Raw genomic sequence first — 21,651 nt, 5'->3', positions numbered from 1 at the left:
CTGCCTCGGCCTCCCAAAGTGCTGGGATTACAGGTGTGAGCCATCATGCACAGCCAAGTGTATTTGTCTTATTTAACTAAAATGTATTTGAAAGTTAATATATGCCAGTCAGGCTCTGTTCTAAGTGCTTCACAAATATTAATTAATTATTAATTGTTGCTTTCACATAGCCATGTGAGGTAGAAATATTATCCCCACTTTGCGGATGGGGGTAATTAACTTGCTCAATGTCATATTAAAATAGTAAATGATAAAACAGACAAACAAACAAACAAACACTCAAGTGATTTGCTTCCAGAGCCCGCTACATTACAGAACTGTTTTTCTTAACCATATTAGATCCTACACCCCTTTTGATAACAAATGTTTTGTAACACCACCTCTTTCTATCCCAACATGATAATCATGGATAATTATGTCTTAATTTACCTAAGACATAATTTCACAATACATACATATTGACATCTCTGATATAAAAGAGAAATAAAAGTAACCATAATAAAATAAAATGTCTTTCATTATGTAAATGTTTGGAAATGGTCTACACTAGAAGATGCAGTGGGGTAGCTAGGTCTTGACACCTATGTGTACTATCACTACTATACATAGTCACAGCAGTGATGAATTGATTACTCACATCAAGAACTGTAGTTATGCTGGAGACATAATTTTTCTGGAATGGAGAACAACTCTCAGTCAAGTTCTGAACAAATAGAAACAGTTCTCTCTCAATTTATGTGATAATTGCATTACTGGAAATTTTGCAATAATTAAAATGGAACAACAAAAAAAGTTAGGTATTCAGATAATTATAAACATCCCTTTTACCTATGTGAATGTCCAGTGAGGGAGGAATTCCTCATTTTGTGGAATTAACTCTCTCCAGCATCCACAACTTCTAGCCACTGACTTTTTTTTTTTGACAAGAGTCTTGCTCTGTCACCCAGTCTGGAGTGCAGTGGTACGTTCTTGGCTCACTGCAACCTTCACCTCCTGGGTTCAAGCGATTCTCCTGTCTCAGCCCCCCAAGTAGCTGAGATTACAAACTCATGCCACCACACCCAGCTGATTTTTGTATTTTTAGTAGAGACAGGGTTTCGCCATGTTGGCCAGGCTCATCTTGAACCCCTGACCTCAGGTAATCCTCCTGCCTCAGCCTGCCAAAGTGCTGGGATTACAGGCATGAGCCACTGCGCCCTGCCACCATGGACTCTTAATAGCACACGTCTCCCCTCAACCAAAAACACTGCAGTCATTTCCCCCAAACCCTCTGGGGAGTGGAGGTGAAGTGTTACTTATTGAGAACCATTGCTGTGGAGGATGAGAAGAGCCAAGGAATGAATCCTGGAAAATCTGATACTGTAATGAAGAAACCAGCAAGGCAAGAGAGAAACAGGATGAGTGTGGCATAATGGGCCCACGTAATATCTCCTGGGTATTTCAGGCTGACATGTCAAAATTTAGCCTCCTCATTCCTCCCTTGACCCAACCAACACCCTATATGGACCTGACGCTTTCCCAGTTTTCCCCCAAGTCGGTAATAACACCACCAGTCACTTAGCTGCCCCAGCCAGAAACTTAAGTGTTAGTTCTGACTCTTCTCTGCCTCTCATGCAATGTATCAGCAACTCGTCTGGTCTCTAATCTGCTTTCTTTGTCTTCTCTTCCTGTGTTTCTCCACTGCCATACCGTAGAACACTCCGAAAACTCCAAAGATTCATTCTCTTTGCCTCTTTTTTGTTGTGGTGGTATAATTCGTATACAATAAAAGTCACACTTTATTTAAGAGTTGTGGCTCACACCTGTAATCCCAGCACTTTGGGAGGCCAAGGCAGGTGGATCATTTGGGGTCAGGAGTTCAAGGCCAGCCTGACCAACATGGTGAGACCCTGTCTCCACTAAAAATACAAAAATTAGCCGGGTGTGGTGGCGGGTGCCTGTAATCCCAGCTACTTGGGAGGGTGACGTAGAGAATCACTTGAACCCGGGAGTGGAGGTTACAGTGAGCCAAGATCATGCCACTGCACTCCAGCCTGGGCGACAGAGTGAGACTCTGTTTCAAAATAAATAAATAAATAGTTGGGGTCTTGCTCTGTCACCCAGGCTAGGGTGTAGTGGCATAATCATAGCTCGTTGCAGCCTCAAACTCCTGGGCTCAACTGATCCTCCCGTCTCAGCTTCCCAAGTAGCAAGAATGAGAGGTGTGTGTCACCATGCTCAGCTAATTTTTTTATTACTTTTTATAGAGATGGGTTCTTGCTGTGTTGCTCAGGCTGGTCTTCAATGCCTGGCCTCTAGTGATCCTCCCACCTTGGCCTCCCAAAGCACAGGAGTTACAGGCATACTCACACTTTTAAAGTGAAAAATGTAATGCATTTTGACCAATAAATATGCCCATGTAGCGATTACCACAATCACTATATAGAACACTTTCATCACTACAGAAAATTCCCTTGTGCCCCTTCTCAGTGACTCACCTGTTGTCCTCCCACACACACCTACCACCAGGAAACCACTTTTCTGATTCACATCACCACAAATTAGTGCTGTCTGTTTTAGATCCTCATATAAATGAAGTCATACCGTGTATATTCTTTTGGGCTTGCCTCCTCTTGCTAAACGTGCCTGTGACAGTCATTCATATGATTGCATGTATTAAGTTCGTTCCTCTTTATTGCTGCCAAGTATTCTATTGAATGGATATACCACAGTTTGTTTACTCATCCTTTTGTTTTAAAATAATAATAATCCACTTCCCGGGCTGAAGCCATCTTCCCACCTCAGCCTCATGAGTAGCTGGGACCAAAGGCATGCACCACCAGGCCGGGCTAATTTTTGTATTATTTGTAGAGATGGGGTTTTGCCACGTTGTCCAGGCTGATCTCAAACTCTTTGGGCTCAAGCAATCCACCCGCCTCAGCCTCCCAAAGTACTGGGATTACAGGCATAAGGCATGGCACCTGGCCCTACTATCATTATTGTTTGTAGAGACAGATTTTCATCATGTTGCCCAGGCTAGTCTCAAACTCCTGGGCTCAAGGGATCCACACACCTCAGCCTCCCAAAGTGCCAGGATTACAGGCATGAGCCACCGCACCCAGCCTCTTCCTTGTGTTAATTGACATTTGGGTTGTTTCCAGTTTGGGGCTATTATGAGTAAATCTGGTATGAACAGTTTTTGTACAAGTCTATTTTTGTGGACAGTGGGCATGTGTTTCTATTTCTCTTGGATAAATACCCAGAAATAGAATTACTGGATCACAAGGTAAGTGTATATTTGACTATATAAGAAACTAGAAAACATGTCTAAAATGGTTGTACCCGGTTGCATCTCAACCTCATCAAGAGTTCTAGTTGCTGCCTCTCCTCAGCGGCTTTGCAGGTGTTCATTCTTAGCCCATCAAAACCGTTCTCCATACAGCAGCCTTAATTTTTTTGAGACAGTCTCGCTCTGTCACCCAGGCTAGGGTGCGGTGGCATGATCTCGGCTCACTGCAAGCTCCACCTCCCGGGTTCATGCCATTCTCCTGCCTCAGCTTCCCGAGTGGCTGGGACTACAGGTGCCTGCCACCATGCCTGGCTAATTTTTTTGTTTTTTTTTTCTGTTTGTTTGTTTTAGTAGAGACGGGGTTTCACTGTGTTAGCTAGGATGGTCTCGATCTCCTGACCTCATGATCCGCCCGCCTCAGCCTCCCAAAGTGCTGGGATTACAGGCGTGAGCCACTGAGCCCAGCCCAGCCTTAATTCTTTTTCTTTTTTCTTTTTTTTTTTCTTTCTTTCTTTCTTTTTTTTTTTTTTTGAGATGAAGTTTTGCTCTTCTCGCCCAGGCTGTAGTGCAATGGCATGATCTCGGCTCACTGCAACCTCTGCCTCCCAGCCACAAGTGATTCTCCTGCCTCAGCCTCCTGAGTAGCTGGGATTACAGGAGCCTGCCACCATGCTTGGCTAATTTTTTTGTATTTTTAGTAGAGACGGGGTTTCACCATGTTGGCCAGGCTGGTCTGGAACTCCTGACCTCAGGTGATCCGCCTGTCTTGGCCTCCCAAAGTGCTGGGATTACAGGCTTGAGCCACCACACCTGACCTCTTTTTCTTTTTTTGAGACAGGGTCTAGCTGTGTCACCCAGACGGGTGTGATCACAGCTCACTGCAGCCTCCAATTCCCAGGCTTAAGTGATCGTCCTGCCTCAGCCTCCTGAGTAGCTGGGACTACAGATGTGAGCTGCCATGCCTGGCTAGTGTTTATTATTATTATTTGTAGACAGGGCCTTGTTATGTTGGCCAGAGTGATAATTTTTCTGAAAAGGAAAGTGAGATCATCTTCTTTTCTGCTTAAAATAGTAGAAAGGATTTCCAGGGCTCTCGATTTAAAGCCTGATACCTTTAACATGTTCTGTAACATCTCCCTGATGTTATCTTATAGTCCTTCTCTCTTGCCTACCATGCCTCAGGCAAGCCTGCTCCTCCTCATCTTTCCCCTCTCAATCCAAATGTAACTTCCTCAGGACTTTCCTGACCAGCACCTGCCTTAACTCAAAAGGTCTCCCTCCCAGTTATATATTCTAAAGACATCCTCTACACCTTCATAGCATTCATCATATTTCTAATGAAATATTACTGTCGCTTGTTTAAATTTTTTTTTTTTTTGAGACAAGGTCTCACTCTGTTGCCTGAGCTTGAGTGCAATGGTGCAATTATAGCTCACTGCAGCCTTGAACTCCTGGGCTCAAGTGATCCTCCTGCCCCAACCTCCTGAGTTGCTGGGACTACAGACGGACACTACCACACTCAACTAATTTTCATTTATTTTTAATTTTTTAAATTTTTTTGAGATAGGGACTCATTCTGTCACCCAGGCTAGAGTACAGTGGCATGATTGCAGCTCACTGCAACCTCTGCCTCCCAGGTTCAAGTGATTCTCACCCTCAGCCTCCTGAGTAGCTGGGATTACAGGGACCTGTCACCACGCCCAGATAATTTTTATATTTTTAGTAGAGATGGGGTTTCACTATGTTGGCCAGGCTGGTCTTGAACTCCTGACCTCAGGTGATCTACCCACCTCCCAAAGTGTGGGGATTACAAGCATGAGCCAGCAAGCCCAGCACCAACTGATTTTTAAAATTTTTTGTAGAGATAGGATCTCCCTACATTGCCCAGTCTCAAACTCTTGAACTCCTGAGCCTAAATGATCCTCTCACCCTGGCCTCCCAAAGTGCTATGATTACAAGTGTCTGCCACTGCCCCTGGCTTTGTTTAATCTTTGGTACTCCTGATTTTTTTGTAAGCGCCAGGAGAGCAAAGGCCATATCTGCCTAGTCATCAGTACATCTCCACCTCTAGCACAATGCCTAGTACATATTAGGCCCTCAATAATACTTATTAAATGAATAAATAATTTTCCATAGTCTGCTTATCTCTTTTTTTCCTTTTTCTTTTCTTTTTTTTTTTTTTGAGACAGAGTCTTGCTCTGTCACCCAGGCTGGAGTGCAGTGGTGCGATCTCGGCTCACTGCAACCTCCACCTCCTGGGTTCAAGCAATTCTCCTGCCTCAGCCTCCTGAGTAGCTGGGATTACAGGCGCCCACCACCATGCCTGGCTAATTTTTGTATTTTTAGTAGAGACGCAGTTTCACCATATTGGACAGGCTGGTCTCAAACTCCTGACCTCAGGTGATCCGCCTGCCTCAGCCTCCCAAAGTGCTGGGATTACAGGTGTGAGCTACTGCACCCAGCCTGCTTATCTCTCTCAATCCAGAAATCCACATCACCACCAAAGAGGTCTTTCTAACTAGTTAATCTGATAAGGTCCTGCTGGTGCTATGAATTCTTGAATGGCTACATTCTATAGAATTATACCTGAAACCCCTTGTGTAGCGTAAAAGATTCTTCAACAACTCTTGCTACCTAACCTGGCATATTTCTGACAATCCCTATATTGTGCTTCAGCACTAGTGAATTATTACTAATTTATTGTGTTTTTCAAAGCCTCTATGACTTGAACATGTTATTTCCTCTGAATGGAAGTCCTCTCCTATTATGTCTACCTAACAAACTCCTGCTTCAAAACCCAGTTCAAATGCTACCTCCCTTGGTAAGCCTTCCCTGAAATGCTCTGGATCTCATAAGAATACAGATGTGAGTCAAGTACCAATAGAAATATAGCTATCATTCCTGCCCCCTCCTATTCAGGTGGAAACACAGTCCTCTGAAAAGAACGCTTTGAGCATTTAGGGCTGGAATCTCACATGCTCTCGTGAGATAACTCATTTTATCCAGGCACTGCCAGCAGAGAAGGCTTCTGGGAGTGGAGACTTGTCTGCTGCATTCAGTGTTGTATTCTCCAGTACCTAGAGTAGTGCCTGGGAAGTATTAAGTTTGGAATTCATATTTGTTGAATACGAAGAATGAACAAGCCGGCCGTGGGGGCACATGCCTGTAGTCCCAGCACTTTGGGAGGCTGAGGTGGGTGGATCACCAGGGATCAGGAGTTCGAGACCAGCCTGGCCAACGTGGGAAACCCTGTCTCTACTAAAAATACTAAAAATATAAAATTGGCTGGGGGTGGTGGCACGCGCCTATAATCCAGCTACTTGGGAGGCTGAGGCAGGAGAATTGCTTGAACCCAGGTGGCAGAGGTTGTAGTGAGCCGAGGTGGCACCATTGCACTCCAGCCTGGGTGACAGAACAAAACTCCTTCTCAAAAAAAAAAAAGAAAAAAAGAAAAAAAAAAAAAAAGATGAACCTTATCTTTCTTCCAAGGAGTTAAATGATGTGACAACAAGCATCATTGTTCTCCAGTTTCTTACCCTGTTTGTTAATATCATGACTGTCAGCAAGAATTGGATTCTCCTAGACTTCTGCGTGGTCTCTGGGATCTCCTGGGTTTTGCTTTATCTGACAAATGCAAATAACATTCTTTCCATGATGCTCGGGCCTGCCGCCAGATCCACCACAGGCACATTCATTGTTTCACCGAGGATAAAGTGGGTACTTCTGCCTCTTATTAGGTCCTTTGGATATTCATTGCTAAAATAATCATTGGTTGCTTCCCTACTTTTTCTGATAATGGCACCCAGCTTTTCCTTGGAGGCTGTCCTCCTTTGCTCTCAGTCTATGAATTTTGCTACATTGGAGAATGTACATTGGAGAATTGGAGAAATGCTACATTAAGCATTCTTATATGTAATGATTCTTATACCTACTGATTAAGTAGAGGATAACTTGAACATTAAAATAAATAATGAGGCCAGGTACAGTGACTCATGCCTGTAGTCCTAGCTACTTGGGAGGCTGGTCAGGGAGGTTCACTTGAGTCCAGGAGATCAAGGCTGCAAGGAGCCGTGATTGCACCACTGCACTCCAGCCCTGGGCAACATTGTGAGGCCCTGTCTCAATAAATAAATAAATAATAGCAATTATCACAATAACATAGGAAACTGTGTATCTATACAGACAGAAATAAATGTATTTATTTATTAATCAGTTCATTTATTCATTCATTCAAGTTTTCTTTTTTTTTTTTCTTTTTTTTTTTTTGAGATGGAGTCTCGCTCTGTTGTCAGGCTGGAGTGCAGTGGCACGATCTCGGCTCACCGCAACCTCTGCCCCCAGGTTCAAGTGATCCTCCTGCCTCAGCCTCCCGAGTAGCTGGACTACAGGTGTGCACCACCATGCCCAGCTAATTTTTGGTATTTTTCGTAGAGTCGGGGTTTCACCATGTTGGCCAGGATGGTCTCTATCTCTTGACCTTGTGATCTGCCCGCCTCAGCCTCCCAAAGTGCTGGGATTACAGGTGTGAGCCACCATGCCCAGACTTTTTTTTCTTTTGAGAGAGAGTCTCACTTTGTCACCCAAGCTGGAATGCAGTGGCGTGAACATGGCAGCCTTGACTACCTCCCAGGTGCAAATGGCCCTTCTGCCTCAGCTCCCCAAGTAGCTGGGACTACAGGCGTGCACCATCACGCCCGGCTAATTTTTGTATTTTTTGTAGAGGTGGGTTTTCACCATGTTGCTCAGGCCTGTCTCAAACTCCTGGCCTCAAGTAATCTACCTGCCTTGGCCTCCCAAAGTGCTGGGATTCCAGGCGTGAGCCACTGCACCCAGCCCATTCATTATATGTTTGATGAGGAATAACAGTTTCTGTTTCCAGCCAACATGAAGTAACTGGAACTGTATTTACCCCTCCCTCCTGAAACGGCTAAAAATACAGACAAAATTTATAAAACAACTGTTTTCAAAACATTAGACATCAAGCAAAGGAGGACAGTGAGCCCCAAGAGATGGGAAAGAAATGAGGTGGACCTAATGGTTGCCCTAGATTACTGCTTGAGGAGAGTTTCCAGGTACTGGTACAGTGGCGCAGGAAGGGAAAACCCAAGCACAGTGGACTTCTTGAGTTGAAGCAATGTATCTCGGTGTCTGGAGAGACCAAAGTGGCTAGTTTGCAGGTCAGAGTACCAAAGAGGAGAGAACCACACAGATAGAGAATTCCAGAGATCTATGGATGGTCATGCTTGGGTCTTTAGCTAAAAACTGTGTAGTACATGCATGCCATAAAACTACTCAAGAATGGGCCAGGCACAGTGGCTCATGCCTGTAATCCCGGCACTTTGGGAGGCCAAGGTGGGCAGATCACTTGAGGCCAAGAGTTTGAGACCAGCCTGGCCAACATAGGGAAACCCCGTCTCTACTAAAAATATGAAAAAATTTAGCCAGGCTTGGTGGCATGCACCTGTAGTCCCAGCTACTCGGGAGGCAGAGGCAGAAGAATCACTTGAATCTGGGAGGTGGAGGTTGCGGTGAGCCAAGATCATGCCACTGCACTCCAGCCTGAGAGACAGAGTGAGACTCCGTCTTAATTAAAAAAAAAGAAAAAAAAAAAAAAAGAAACTACTCAAGAATGGAAAAGAACCACCCAAAATGATTAGAAGGAACAGTATCTGGGACTCACAGAGAGCTTGGAATAATTTCTGATCCCATCAGGCAGAGTAGAAAACCTTGTAATTCACAGGCATTAGGTATGGTACTTAGGAGGGTTTTGCATCAGTGGTGGGACAAAGTTAACTCTTAACAGATGCTGCTCTGGTTGTGCCCAACAAGGCTTAAAAGGAATTTCTGGCCAGGTATGGTGGCTCATGCCTGTAATCACAGCAATTTGGGAGGCTGAGGCAGGAGCATCACCTGAGCTCAGAAGTTCAAGACCATCCTGGACAATAAAGTGAGATCTTGTCTCTACAAAAAATTAAAAAATAAAAGTTTTAAAAGGAAGGGATTTCTAAAAGGTTCAAGCTGCATTCAAGTAATTAAGTGTATTCCGGAACAAATCTGTAGAACATTTATATAAATATAAAAACTACAGAGGCTGAGGCAGGCAGATCATGAGGTCAGGAGATCGAGACCATCCTGGCTAACACGGTGAAACCCCGTCTCTACTAAAAATACAAAAACTTAGCCGGGTGTGGTGGCAGGTGCCTGTAGTCACAGCTACTCGGGAGGCTGAGGCAGGAGAATGGCGTGAACCCAGGAGGTGGAGCTTGCAGTGAGCAGAGATCACGCCACTGCACTCCAGCCTGGGCGACAGAGTAAGACTCCATCCCAGAAAAAACAAAAACAAAAAAACTACAATGTACCAGATAAGCAAAAAAGTAGGAAAATATTTTTGAAATGAGGAGAAAATTTTGCTCTTTGAAACTGACCCAGAAATGACACAGGTGCTAAAATTAGAAGAAAAGGACATCAAAACAGTTATTAGAGCTGTATTTCATATATCCTAAAAGTTAAGCAGAGCCCTGAAAGATATTTTAGAAAGAAAGACTTAAACTTCTGGAGGTAAAAACTACAATGTCTGAGAAGAAAAAAGCACAGAATTGGATAAGATTAACAGCAGGCTGGGTGCGGTGGCTTATGCCTGTAATCCCAGCACTTTGGGAGGCCAAGGCAGGTGGATCACCAGGTCAGGAGATCGAGACCATCCTGGCTAACACAGTGAAACCCCCCATCTCTACTAAAAAAAAATTAGCCGGGCGTGGTGGTGGGCACCTGTAGTCCCAGCTACTCGGGAGGCTGAGGCAGGAGAATGGTGTGAACCTGGGAGGCGGAGCTTGGAGTGAGTCAAGACTGCGCCACTGCACTCCAGCCTGGGCGACAGAGTGAGACTCCATCTCAAAAAAAAAAAAAAAAGATTAACAGCAAATCAGGCACTGCAGAAGAAAAGATCAGTGAATCTGATGACATAGCAGAAGAAACTATCTAAAGCGAAGAAGACAGGAAAAAAAGCCCCAATGTGAAATGAACAGATCACCAGTGAGCTGTGGAACAACCTATATGGGTTATAGGAGACCCTAAATGAGAGAACAAGGGACTAAAATAAGAATTTAAAGAAATAATAGTACAGTTTTCTCCAAGTTTCATGAAAACTATAAACCACAGATCCAACAATGTCAGCAAGCCCCAAACAGACACACACATACCCACACAATGTGAAGAAAATGACACCAAGGCAAATCATAATTGAATCGTTTAAAAACAGTGATTAATGGCCAAGTGCACTGCCTCACGCCTGTAATCCCAGCACTTTGGGAGGCTGAGGCGGGTGGATCACCTGAGGTCAGGCGTTAAAGACCAGCCTGGCCAACATGGCGAAACTCCATCTCTACGGAAAATACAAAGATTAGCCAGAGTTGTAGCACACACCTGTAGTCCCAGCTACTCAGGAGGCTGAGGCAGGAGAATCCCTTGAACCCGGGAGGTGGAGGTTGCAGTGAGCTGAGATCGCACCACTGCACTCCAGCCTGGGCGGCAGAGCGAGATTCCATCTAAAAAAAAAAAAAAAAAATTAGCCGGGCATGGTGGTGGGTGCCTGTAATCCCAGCTACTAAGGAGACTGAGGCAGGGAGAATCACTTGAACTCGGGAGGCGGAGGTTGCAGTGAGCCACGATCACACCAGCCTGGGCGACAGAGTGAGACTTCATCTCAAAAGAAAAAAAAAAAAAAGTTTGATGAGAAACAAAAATAATATTTAAGTAATTGCAAAACACCTCCCACAAAATGCTTCTAAATTAAAAAGGAAAAACAGATACCACCCTAATTGAGTGACCAAAGTGAATGTCATCAGGATTGGAACAAATGAAATCTAGCACTGGTTAGTAGGATGCAATAAGAAGAGCACAGCATTAGCCCTGTGCTGTTCCTGTCAAAGATGAAGAATTCTCACATAAACTACACTGCAGGACTACAGGCGTGCACCACCACATCTAGCCAATTTTTCTGTTTTTTGTAGGGATGGCACCTCTCTATGTTGCCCAGGCTGGTCTTGAACTCCTGGGCTCCAGTGATCCTCCTGCCTCAGCCTCTCAAAGTGCTGGGACTACAGGTGTGAGCCACCATGCCATGCCTGGCCAACAATGAACTCTTATTTTGTTGAGGAAAAAAGTCATTTTTTCTGTACTTTGAACTTTTATGTTAGTTTGTGTTTACAATTTTTTTTTTTTTTGAGATGAAGTTTCGCTCTTGTTGCCCAGGATGGAGTGCAATGGCGCGATCTTGGCTCACGGCAACCTCCGCCTCCTAGGTTCAAGGGATTCTCCTGAGTCAGCCTCCTGAGTAGCTGGGATTACAGGCATGTGCCACTGCGCCCGGCTAATTTTGTATTTTTAGTAGAGACAGTTTTTCCATGTTGGTCAGGCTGGTCTTGAATGCCCAACCTCAGGTGCTCTGCCTGCCTTGGGCTCTCAAAGTGCTGGGATTACAGGTGTGAACCACTGCGCCCAGCATATTTACAAATTTAAAAAAAATTTATACCTTTGTTCATGCATTTAAGACACCTGTGACAGAGATTCATCGAAGTGGAATAGCCGGGTCAAAGAATATAAACTTCTTCTTCTTTTTTTTTTTTTTTTTGAGACAGGGTCTTGTTCTGTTGCCCAGGCTGGCATGCAATAGTGTAATCATAGCTCACTGCAGTCTCGACCTCCTGGGCTCAAGTGATCCTCCTGCCTCAGCCTCCCACATAGCAGGGACTACAGGCTTGTGCCACCATGCCCAGCTAATTTTTGTATTTTTGGTAGAGATGGGGTCTTTCTATGTTGCCCAGGCTGGACTGGAACTCCTGGCCTCTAAGCGATCCACCTACCTCAGCCTCCCAAAGTGCTAAGATTACAGTGTGAGCCACCAGGCCTGGCCAATATAAACATTTTATTTATTTTTCCTCACTTAGCCTTGACCTGAAACTCAATGAACATTTTAAAATGTGATCAGAAATGTTAATTTGCCTTTCAAGGAGAGTGCGTCACTGCTGGTGGGAATGTAAATTAGTAAAACCACAATGGAAAACAGTATGGAGATTCCTTAAATTTAGAACTAAAAGTAGATCGACCATTTAATCCAGCAATCTCAATACTGGGTATCTACCCAAAGGAAAAGAAGTCATATGAAAAAGACACACCCATACATTTTTTTTTTTTTTTTTGAGACAGAATTTCACTCTTGTTGCCCAGGCTGGAGTGCAATGGTGTGATCTCGGTTCACCGCAACCTCCACCTCCTGGGTTCAAGCAATTCTCCTGCCTCAGCCTCCCGAGTAGCTGGAATTACAGGCATGCACCACCACGCCCAGCTAATTGTTGTATTTTTAGTAGAGACGGGGTTTCTCCATGTTGGTCAGGCTGGTCTCGAACTCCCGACCTCAGGCGATCTGCCTGCCTCAGCCTCCCAAAGTGCTGGGATTAGAGGCGTGAGCCACTGTGCTTGGCCGACACATGCACACTTATGTCTATGGCAGCACAATTCACAATTGCAAGGATATGGAACCAACCTAAATGCCCATTGACCAATCAGCGGATAAAGAAAATATGGCATATGTATATCATGGAATACTACTGAGCCACGAAGAGAAACAAAATAATGTATTTTGCAGCAACTTGGTTGGAACTGAAGGCCATTATTCTAAGTGAAGTAAGTCAGAAATGGAAAACCAAATACTGTATGTTCTCAATTGTAAATGGGAGCTAAGCTATGAGGATGCAAAAACATACAGAGCCATATAATGGACTGTGGGGACTCGAAGGGGGAGGTTGGAAGGTGGGTGAGAGATAAAAGACTACATATTGGAGACAGTGTACACTGTACACTGCTAGGGTGACGGGTGCACCAAAGTCTCAGAATTCACCACTAAAGAACTCATCCATGGCTGGGGGCGGTGGCTCACGCTTATAATCCCAGCACTTTGGGAGGCCGAGGCTGGTGGATCACGAAGTCAGGAGATCGAGACCATCCTGGCTAACATGGTGAAACCCCGTCTCTACTAAAAATACAAAAAAATTAGCCGGGCGCGGTGGCGGGTGCCTGTAGACCCAGCTATTCAGGAGGCTGAGGCCTGAGAATGGCGTGAACCCAGGAGGTGGAGCTTGCAGTGAGCTGACATCGCGCCACCGCACCCCAGCCTGGGCGACAGAGCGAGACTCTGTCTCAAAAAAAAAAAAAAAAAAGAACTCATCCATGTAACCAAAAACCACCTGTACCCCAAAAACTACTGAAAAAAGTTACAGTAACCAAAACCCCCAAAAACCAACCAAACAAAAACAAAGAGCATGTCAGTTTTCATCCTCACCAGCAATTTATGAAAGCACCTGCTTGTTCTGCTCTCACTCATTGTATGTGTGTTTTTTTTTTTTTTTTTTTTTTGACAGAGTCTCACTCTGTCACGCAGGCTGCAGTGCAGTGGCACGATCTCAGCTCACTACAATCTCCACCTCCCAGACTCAAGCAGTCCTCCCACCTCAGCCTTCTGAGTAGTTGAGATTACAGGCACGCGTCACCACACCGGGCTAATGTTTGTATTTTTTGTAGAGACAGGGTTTTGACATGTTGGCCAGGCTGGTCTTGAACTCCTGGCCTCAAGCCATCTACCTGCCTTGGCCTCCCAGAGTGCTGGGATTACAGGGGTGAGCTACCGCACTGGCCCATTGTGGCCATTATTTAACACTATCTTTGCCAACTCATCTCACTTTAATTTGTATGTCTTTAGTCACTAGTAAGGTTGAGAAATTTTTTGTGTGTTTTTGTGTATTTATGAGCAATTTATATTTCTTTTTTTGTGAGCTACATCATTCTTTGCCCAATTTAAAAACTATTCATATTTTTTCTTTTTAATTATAAGAGCTCTTTGTTTATTAAGGACATTTATTCTTCGTCTGTTGCATGAATTGTAAAAACATTTCTCCTAGCTTGTTACCTACCTTTTAATTTAGCCTATAGTATTTTTATACTGTGCAGCTATTTTGAATTTTATGTGGCCAATTTTTTCTTTTTAGCATCTGAGTTTTGTGTCTGGCTTAGAAAGATTTTCTCTCATTTAAGATGTGTGTGTGTGTGTGTGTGTGTGTGTGTGTGTGTGTGTGTCCATGTTCCCCTTTCATCCTGTTTTATTTATTTACATTTAAATTGTTTATCTGGCTGGATGCGGTGGCACATGCCTGTAATCCTAGCACTTTGGTAGGCCAAAGCAGGTGGATCACTTGAGGCCAGGAGTTCGAGACCAGCCTGGCCAATATGTTGAAACCCTGTCTCTACTAAAAATACAAAAATTAGCTAAGTGTGGTGGCATGCACCTGTGGTCCTAGCTACTCAGGAAGGCGAGGAAGGAGGATCTCTTGCACCCTGGAGACAGAGACCGCAATGAGTTGAGATCGTGCTACCGCACTCCAGCCTGGGCGACAGAGTAACCCTGTCTCAAAATAAATAAATAAATAAATAAATAAAAATAGATAAATAAATACATTGTTTATCTGTCTGGAATTTATTTGGTGTAAGGAATCAGACAGGCATCCAGCTTTAACTTAAGTTTTTCAAATGGCTAGCCAATTGCTCTAACAGCAATTACTGCACTGCCTAATTTTATTTTTTTCTCTCTGATTTCAAATATGGTTTTACCATTTAGTAGCTTCTCAAATGTATTTGGGTCTATTTCTAGATTCTAATCTGCTTCATTAATCCGCTTTTCTTTTCATGCACAAGTACGAAACTTTTTTTTTTTTTTTTTGAGACAGAGTCTCGCTCTGTCACCCAGGCTGGAGTGCAGTAGCGCGATCTCGGCTCACTGCAAGCTCCGTCTCCTGGGTTCACGCCATTCTCCTGCTTCAGGCGCCCGCCACTACGCCCGGCTAATTTTATTTTTTGTATTTTTAGTGGAGATGGGGTTTCACCGTGTTAGACAGGATAGTCTCGATCTCCTGACCTCGTGATCCACCCACCTCGGCCTCCCAAAGTGCTGGGATTATAGGAGTGAGCCACTGCGCCCGGCCAAGTACTAAACTTTTTAAAATATAAATGTAGCTTTATAATGTGCTTCAATACCTAGGAGGGTTAATTCTTTTTTATTACTTTCCTTTTTCAAAATTTTCCTGGCTAGCCTCACTTGTTTATTTTTCCATTTGAACTTTAGACTCAATGAGCCTACTTCCAAAAAAACCTCATAATGTATTTTTATTGATGTAAAATTAAAGGTTAAGTTTAATTTAGGGAGAATGTGCATCTTTACATCATGAAATCTTCTAATTGATGAACAAAGTGTGTATTTTCATTTATTTCTTCTTTCATTTTCCTACATTTTTGTTGTTGCTGATGTTGTAAGTGTGAGCGTTGGTGCTATTTTAAGTACAAGGTTTTCTTCCATTTTGTTTCCTAGCTTTTTCCCTGAAACATAGAAGTGCTGTTGATTGTGTAACCAACTACATTACTGACTTAACTCGTTGTTTATGAGAGACTTTCCAGGAGTACTCTTGGATTGGCTAGATATGCAATCATATTACCTGCAAATAGTCATTATGTTGTCTCCACTTTGTAATTCTTAAAATTTGTATTTTTTATCTTTATATACCTAGAATAATATTAAATAAGTGGAAATATTATTTCTCTTACCCTGTTCCTGACTTTAATGGAAAATGCTTCTAGTGTGCAACATTAAACAAGATGCTATTTTTAAACTTAAATATGTTTTTATCATATCAATACTGGATATTGAATTTTGTTAAATATTCTTGTAGTCTCTAAGAAAGGTCATGTAGTTATTCTCATTTAACCAGTATTAAGAATTCACCTAAGGCTGGGTGCGGTGACTCATGCTTGTAATCCCAGCACTTTAGGAGGCCAAGGCAGGCGGATCACCAGAAGTCAGGAGTTCGAGACCAGCCTGGCCAACATGGTGAAACGCCATCTCTACTAAAAATACAAAAATTAGTTGGGCATGGTGGCATGTGCCTGTAATCCCAGCTACTTGGGAGGCTGAGGCAGGAGAATCACTGGAACCCGGGAGTTGGAGGCTGCAGTGAGCTGAGATCATGCCACTGCACTCCAGCCTGGATGACACAGTGAGATTCTGTCTCAAAAAAAAAAAAAAAAATTCATCTAATATCAATAGATAGTCTATATAAGATAGAGTTTGAGAGGCCATCCTGGCTGGTTCTAGACTCTAGAAATTCTAGATGTGCCATGCATTAACTGTGTGATCTGGGCAAGTTTCTTAGCCTCTCTGTGCCTTGGTTGCCTCCTCTGTAAAACAAAATTAATAATAGCATCTAGCTCAAAGGGTTGTTGCTGGATTTAAGTGAATAAATATAAATAAGATGTTTTGAACAGTGATTGGTTCATAGTAAATACTATATAGGTACTAATCATTAGCATCACCTTTCTAGAATGACTCCACTTGTGCTAAGCTTTTTAAAAATTAAAAAAAATTTAAGTTCATTTTAAATTTTTTTGTAGAGACAGGGTCTCGTTATGTTGCCTATGCTGGTCTTAAACTCCTGGCCTCAAGTGATCCTCTTGCCTCAGCCTCCCAAAGTGCTGGGACAGGTGTGAACCATCGTGCCCTCGTGTGCTGAGGTTTTCTGTTATTATTGTTTTAAATAAAGATATTTATTTACTTGTGAAAGTATTGCATGCACCCAGAAAAGTGCACAGCTGGGGGATTTGCTACAAAAGTGAGTATGTAAATAATATACCCCCTTATACTCATTTAATGTCATAATTTTTTTTTTTTTTTTTTTTTTTTTTGAGACGGAGTCTTGTTCTGTCACCCAGGCTGGAGTGCTGTGGTGTGATCTTGGCTCACTGTAACCTCCACCTCCCAGATTCAAGTGATTCTCCTGCTTCAGCCTCCAGAGTAGCTGGGATTACAGGTGTGTGCCACCACACCCAGCTAATTTTTGTATTTTTAGTAGAGATGGGGTTTCACCATGTTGGCCAGGCTGACATCAGGTGATCTGCCCGCCTTGGCCTCCCAAAGTGCTGGATTATAGGCGTGAGCCACCATGCCTGGCCTTAATGTTATAATTTTCAAAAGCATTTTATATCACTGCATTTGTTCCACAGAATCATGTCACAATTTATGTTAAAAAATATGAATACACACATGCAATGCCCTCCCGCACCCCACCAGTCTCTACCAAATACAAAAATTAGCCAGGTGCAGTGGTGCACACCTGTAATCCCAGCTACTTGGAGACTGAGTCAGGAGAATTGCTTGAACCTAGGAGGCGAAGTTTGCAGTGAGCTGAGATCGTGCCACTGCACTCTAGCCTGAGCAACAGAAGGAGACTCTGTCTCCAAAAAAAAATTTTTTTTTTTTTTGGATACAAGGTCTCATTCCATCACCCAGGCTGGGTGCAGTGGTGTGAACACATTTCACTGCAGGTTTGACCTCCTGGGCTCAAGTGATCCTCCTGCCTCAGCCTCCCAAGTAGCTGGGACTACAAGTACGCATCACCACGCCCAGTTGATCTTTCTATCTTTTGTAGAGGTGGGGTTTCGCCATGTTGCCCAGGCTGGTCTTGAACTCCTGACCTCAGGTGATCTGTCCACCTTGGCCTCCCAAAGTGCTGGGATTACAGGCATGAGCCACCACGCCTGGCCAAAAAAAATTTTAAACATAGAGTTTACCATATTACTCACCAACTCTAATTCTAGGTGTATACTCAAGAGAAATGAAAGCATATATCCACACAAAAACTTGCATATAAATGTTTATAACAGTTTTATTCATAATAGGGAAAAAGTAGAAGTAACTCAAATGTCCATCAATGAATGAAGGTATAAATAAAATTTATTTTTTCACTGGAATTGTCTCTCTAGAGATGATGTTTGTTTTTATATATTAATTTACTTTTTGAGATGGGATTTTACTATGTTGCCTAGGCTGGCCTCAATCTCCTGGGCTCAAGTGATCCTCTTACTTCGGCCTCCTGAGTAACAGACTACAGATGTGCACTACCACATCTAGCTAACAAAATTTAGCACATCCATTCAATGGACTAATATTTGGCATAAAAAGGAGTTGAGTACTGACACATGCTATGACATGGTTGGCCCTTGAAAACATTATGGTAAGTGAAATAAACCAGACACAAAGAACAACATATAATGTCATTCCATTTATATGAAGTGTCTCGAATAGGTAAATCCATAGAGAGAGGAAGTAGATTAGTGGTTGCTGGGGGCCGGGAGTGAGTGATCAGGAGATGGGGGTGATAGTTAAAGAATGTGGGTTTTTTAGGGGGTGAATAAAATATTCTAAAATTGATTGTGGTGATGGTTGTACAACTCTGTGAATTTATTAAACACCATTGAATTGTATGCTTTATTTTGTTTTATTTTATTTTTGACACAGAGTCTCGCACTGTCGCCCAGGCTGGAGTGCAGTGGCGCGATCTTGGCTCACTGTAAGCTCCGCCTCCTGGGTTCACACCATTCTCCTGCCTCAGCCTCCTGAGTAGCTGGGACTACAGGTGCCCGCCACCACGCTCAGCTAACTTTTTGTATTTTTAGTAGGGACAGGGTTTCACCATGTTAACCAGGATGGTCTCGATCTCCTGACCTCATGATCTGCCTGCCTCAGCCTCCCAAAGTGCTGGGATTACAGGCGTGAGCCACTGCGCCTGGCTGTATGCTTTATTTTTTTAGAGTTAGCATCTCACTGTGTCACCCGGGCTAAAGTGCGGTGGGATGATCATAGCTCACTGCAGCCTCGAACCCCTGGTTTCAAGAGGTGCCACCGTGCCCAGCCAAATTGTATATTTTAAGTGTGTGAATTGTAGGGTATGTGAATTATTTCTCAAAAAAGCTGTTACTGAAAAAGTGACAATTTCATATGGTCCAATCTAATCTGCAATAGCTTAAATATGATAAGGTTTGAAGATTTGATAGAGCCAGGTGTGGTGGCTTACACCTATAAAGCCTATAAAGCCTATAAACCTATAAAGCCTCCATTTTGGGAGGCTGAGGTGGGTGGCTTGTTTTAGCCCAGGAGTTCAAGACAAGCTTAGGCAACATGGCAAGATCTCATCTCTACAAAAAATACAAAAATTAGCTGGGCATGGTGGCATGCGCCTGAAGTCCCAGCTACTCAGGAGGCTGAGCTGGGAAGATCACTTGAGCTCCAGAGGCAGAGGCTGCAGTGAGGAGAGATTGTGCCATTGCACTCCAGCCTGGGTGACAGAGCGAAACCCTGCCTCAAAAAAAAAAAAAAAAAAAAAGAAAGAAAAAAGAGTTTACATGTGAAATGTGGACAATGCCTCAAAAAAAAAAAAAAAAAAAAAAAAAAGAAAAGAAAATAGAGTTTACATGTGAAATGTGAAAGAGAAGACACATGGTCCCTGCATATAGAAGAGGAGGCAATCAGTGGGGTTATTGAGAGGTTTGTTTTTTTTGTTTTTGTTTTTTTTTTTAGTATAGGAAAGACTTAGGCTTCTTTATAGGAGTGTGAGATGTGGAAGAAATAGGAACAAAGTTGATGGATGGAGTCCAAAGTCCATGTGGAAGAATTAACCTTGGAAGGAGTCCAGTCTCTCTTCCATAAGACCAGAAGGAAGGAGGAAAGGATGGGTTCAGATACCAATTAGTTGATGGTGCAGAGAATGTTTTTCTTATTGGCCTCAATTTCCTGAGGAAAGAGGCAGAATCATTTGTGAAAATGACAGAAGGGATAGCAGGGCCATGGGTTTCGGAAGCCAGGAGGTTAGAAAAGTTAGTAAGTGGCTGGGCACTGTGGCTCACGCCTGTAATCCGAGCACTTTGGGAGGCTGAGACAGGCAGATCGCCTGAGGTCAGGAGTTCCAGACTAGCCTGACCAACATGGTGAAACCCCGTCTCTATTAAAAATACAAAAATTAGCCGGGCATGGTGGCATGTGCCTGTAGTCCCAGCTACTCGGGAGGCTGAGTCAGGAGAATTGCTTGAACCCAGAAGATGGAGGTTGCAGTGAGCTGAGATCATGGCCATTGCACTCCAGCCTGGGCGACAGAGCGAGACTCCGTCTCAAAAAAAAAAAAGAAAAAAAAGTTAGTAAGGTGGGTGGGAGAGGGAACTCAGACTCAGAGAGGCTTGGGAGCATTGAAGAGCCAGATGCCAGCAGAGGAGTGAATTCTGAGTGGCAGTGAGCCCCAGCTCCTGAAGCTCCCCCTGCAGTCCCCTGCAGCCTCATTTGGGAATAGTCTCCGCCTGAGTCATCTCTGCTTCAGTCCACACAACCCCAATTCTTTCAATGTTACTCATACATTTTGGCTTTGAGCCTCGTGCTCTCTGGATAATTGCCTCTGAACTTAACTGCTTTTTGGCACCCTTCCTCCCAGAACTGAATGTTCTTCCCGGGCGAGGGCTGACCCAAGTCCACCTCCCTGGTTCTGGGCCTTATACTTTCATTAATTCAGCCTGGGATGACCAGAGCACATTGGGCAGTCTCATTGCATTGGGTCAGTGACAGACAATTCCAAAGAGCGAGAGAAACATGTCTGTGAAGGCATCAGCCCACGTGGTAGCCATGGTGGAACATGGGGTGGCAGGGAACCAGTGGTTCGCTATAAAGAAGCAAGAGAAAAGATGTTCAACATGCTGGCTAGTGGAGAATGTCTAGAGGTGTGGGGTCAGGGATCGGCTGAACCACATAGGTAGGCTATTGCCTAAGGACAGCATCTCACTGGCTAAGACAGCCAGACAGGCACAGCTGTCAGCACTTTGAGCCTAGCTACTGAGCACAGCCAATATGGCACCTCTACCCCGAAGATCCATAGGTCATTAGGGTTCAAGGGTGCAGCAAGAGAAAGAGAAGAGTGTGAGGGAACCCCCTGGAGCACCGTTTACTTATTTATTTAATATTCAGACATAGCCTGGGCACGGTGGCTCATGCCTATAATCCCAAAACTTTGAGAGGTCAAGGGGGGAGGCTCATCTGAGGTTAGGAGTTCGTAAGACCAGCCTGGCCAACATGGTGAAACTCTGTCTCTACTAAAAATACAAAACTTTGCTAGGCATGGTAGCACGCACCTGGCGGGCGGATCACAAGGTCAAGAGATCAAGACCATCCTGACCAACATGGTGAAACCCTGTCTCTATTAAAAATACAAAAATTAGCTGCGTGTGGTGGCAGGCACCTGTAATCCCAGCTATTCAGGAGACTGAAGCAGGAGAATCGCTTGAACCTGGGAGGCAGAGGTTGCACCACTGCACTCCAGCCTGGTGACAGAGTGAGGCTCTGTCTCAAAAAAAAAAAAAAAAAAAAAAAAAATGCAGGCCAGGCACTGTAGCTCATGCCTATAATCCCAGCACTTTGAGGGGCCGAGGCAGGAGGACCGCTTGAGCCCAGAAGTTTGAGACCAGCCTGGGCA

General features: G+C 43.9%; 1 protein-coding gene across 14 annotated transcripts in view; it reads right to left on the bottom strand.

Moving 5' to 3' along the window:
- The window catches only part of TNRC6A (trinucleotide repeat containing adaptor 6A), a 211,906-nt gene that overhangs the window by 104,204 nt on the left and 86,051 nt on the right, over positions 1–21,651 (bottom strand). For 10 of the 14 annotated variants that reach the window (XM_055100441.2, XM_063598578.1, XM_055100432.2 and 7 more), the window contains one exon: positions 10,691–10,812. The exons of the other annotated variants lie outside the window; for them this stretch is intronic. In XM_055100441.2, coding sequence (XP_054956416.2) covers positions 10,691–10,812 — 122 coding nt within the window. Of the gene's footprint in view, positions 1–10,690; positions 10,813–21,651 lie in introns of those variants that run through there. 14 annotated transcript variants of the gene reach the window in all.

Source organism: Pan paniscus, chromosome 18 (assembly GCF_029289425.2).
Source record: "Pan paniscus chromosome 18, NHGRI_mPanPan1-v2.0_pri, whole genome shotgun sequence".
NCBI classification, from domain to species: Eukaryota; Metazoa; Chordata; class Mammalia; order Primates; family Hominidae; genus Pan; species Pan paniscus.
This window is presented reverse-complemented; position numbering and strand designations above follow the sequence as displayed.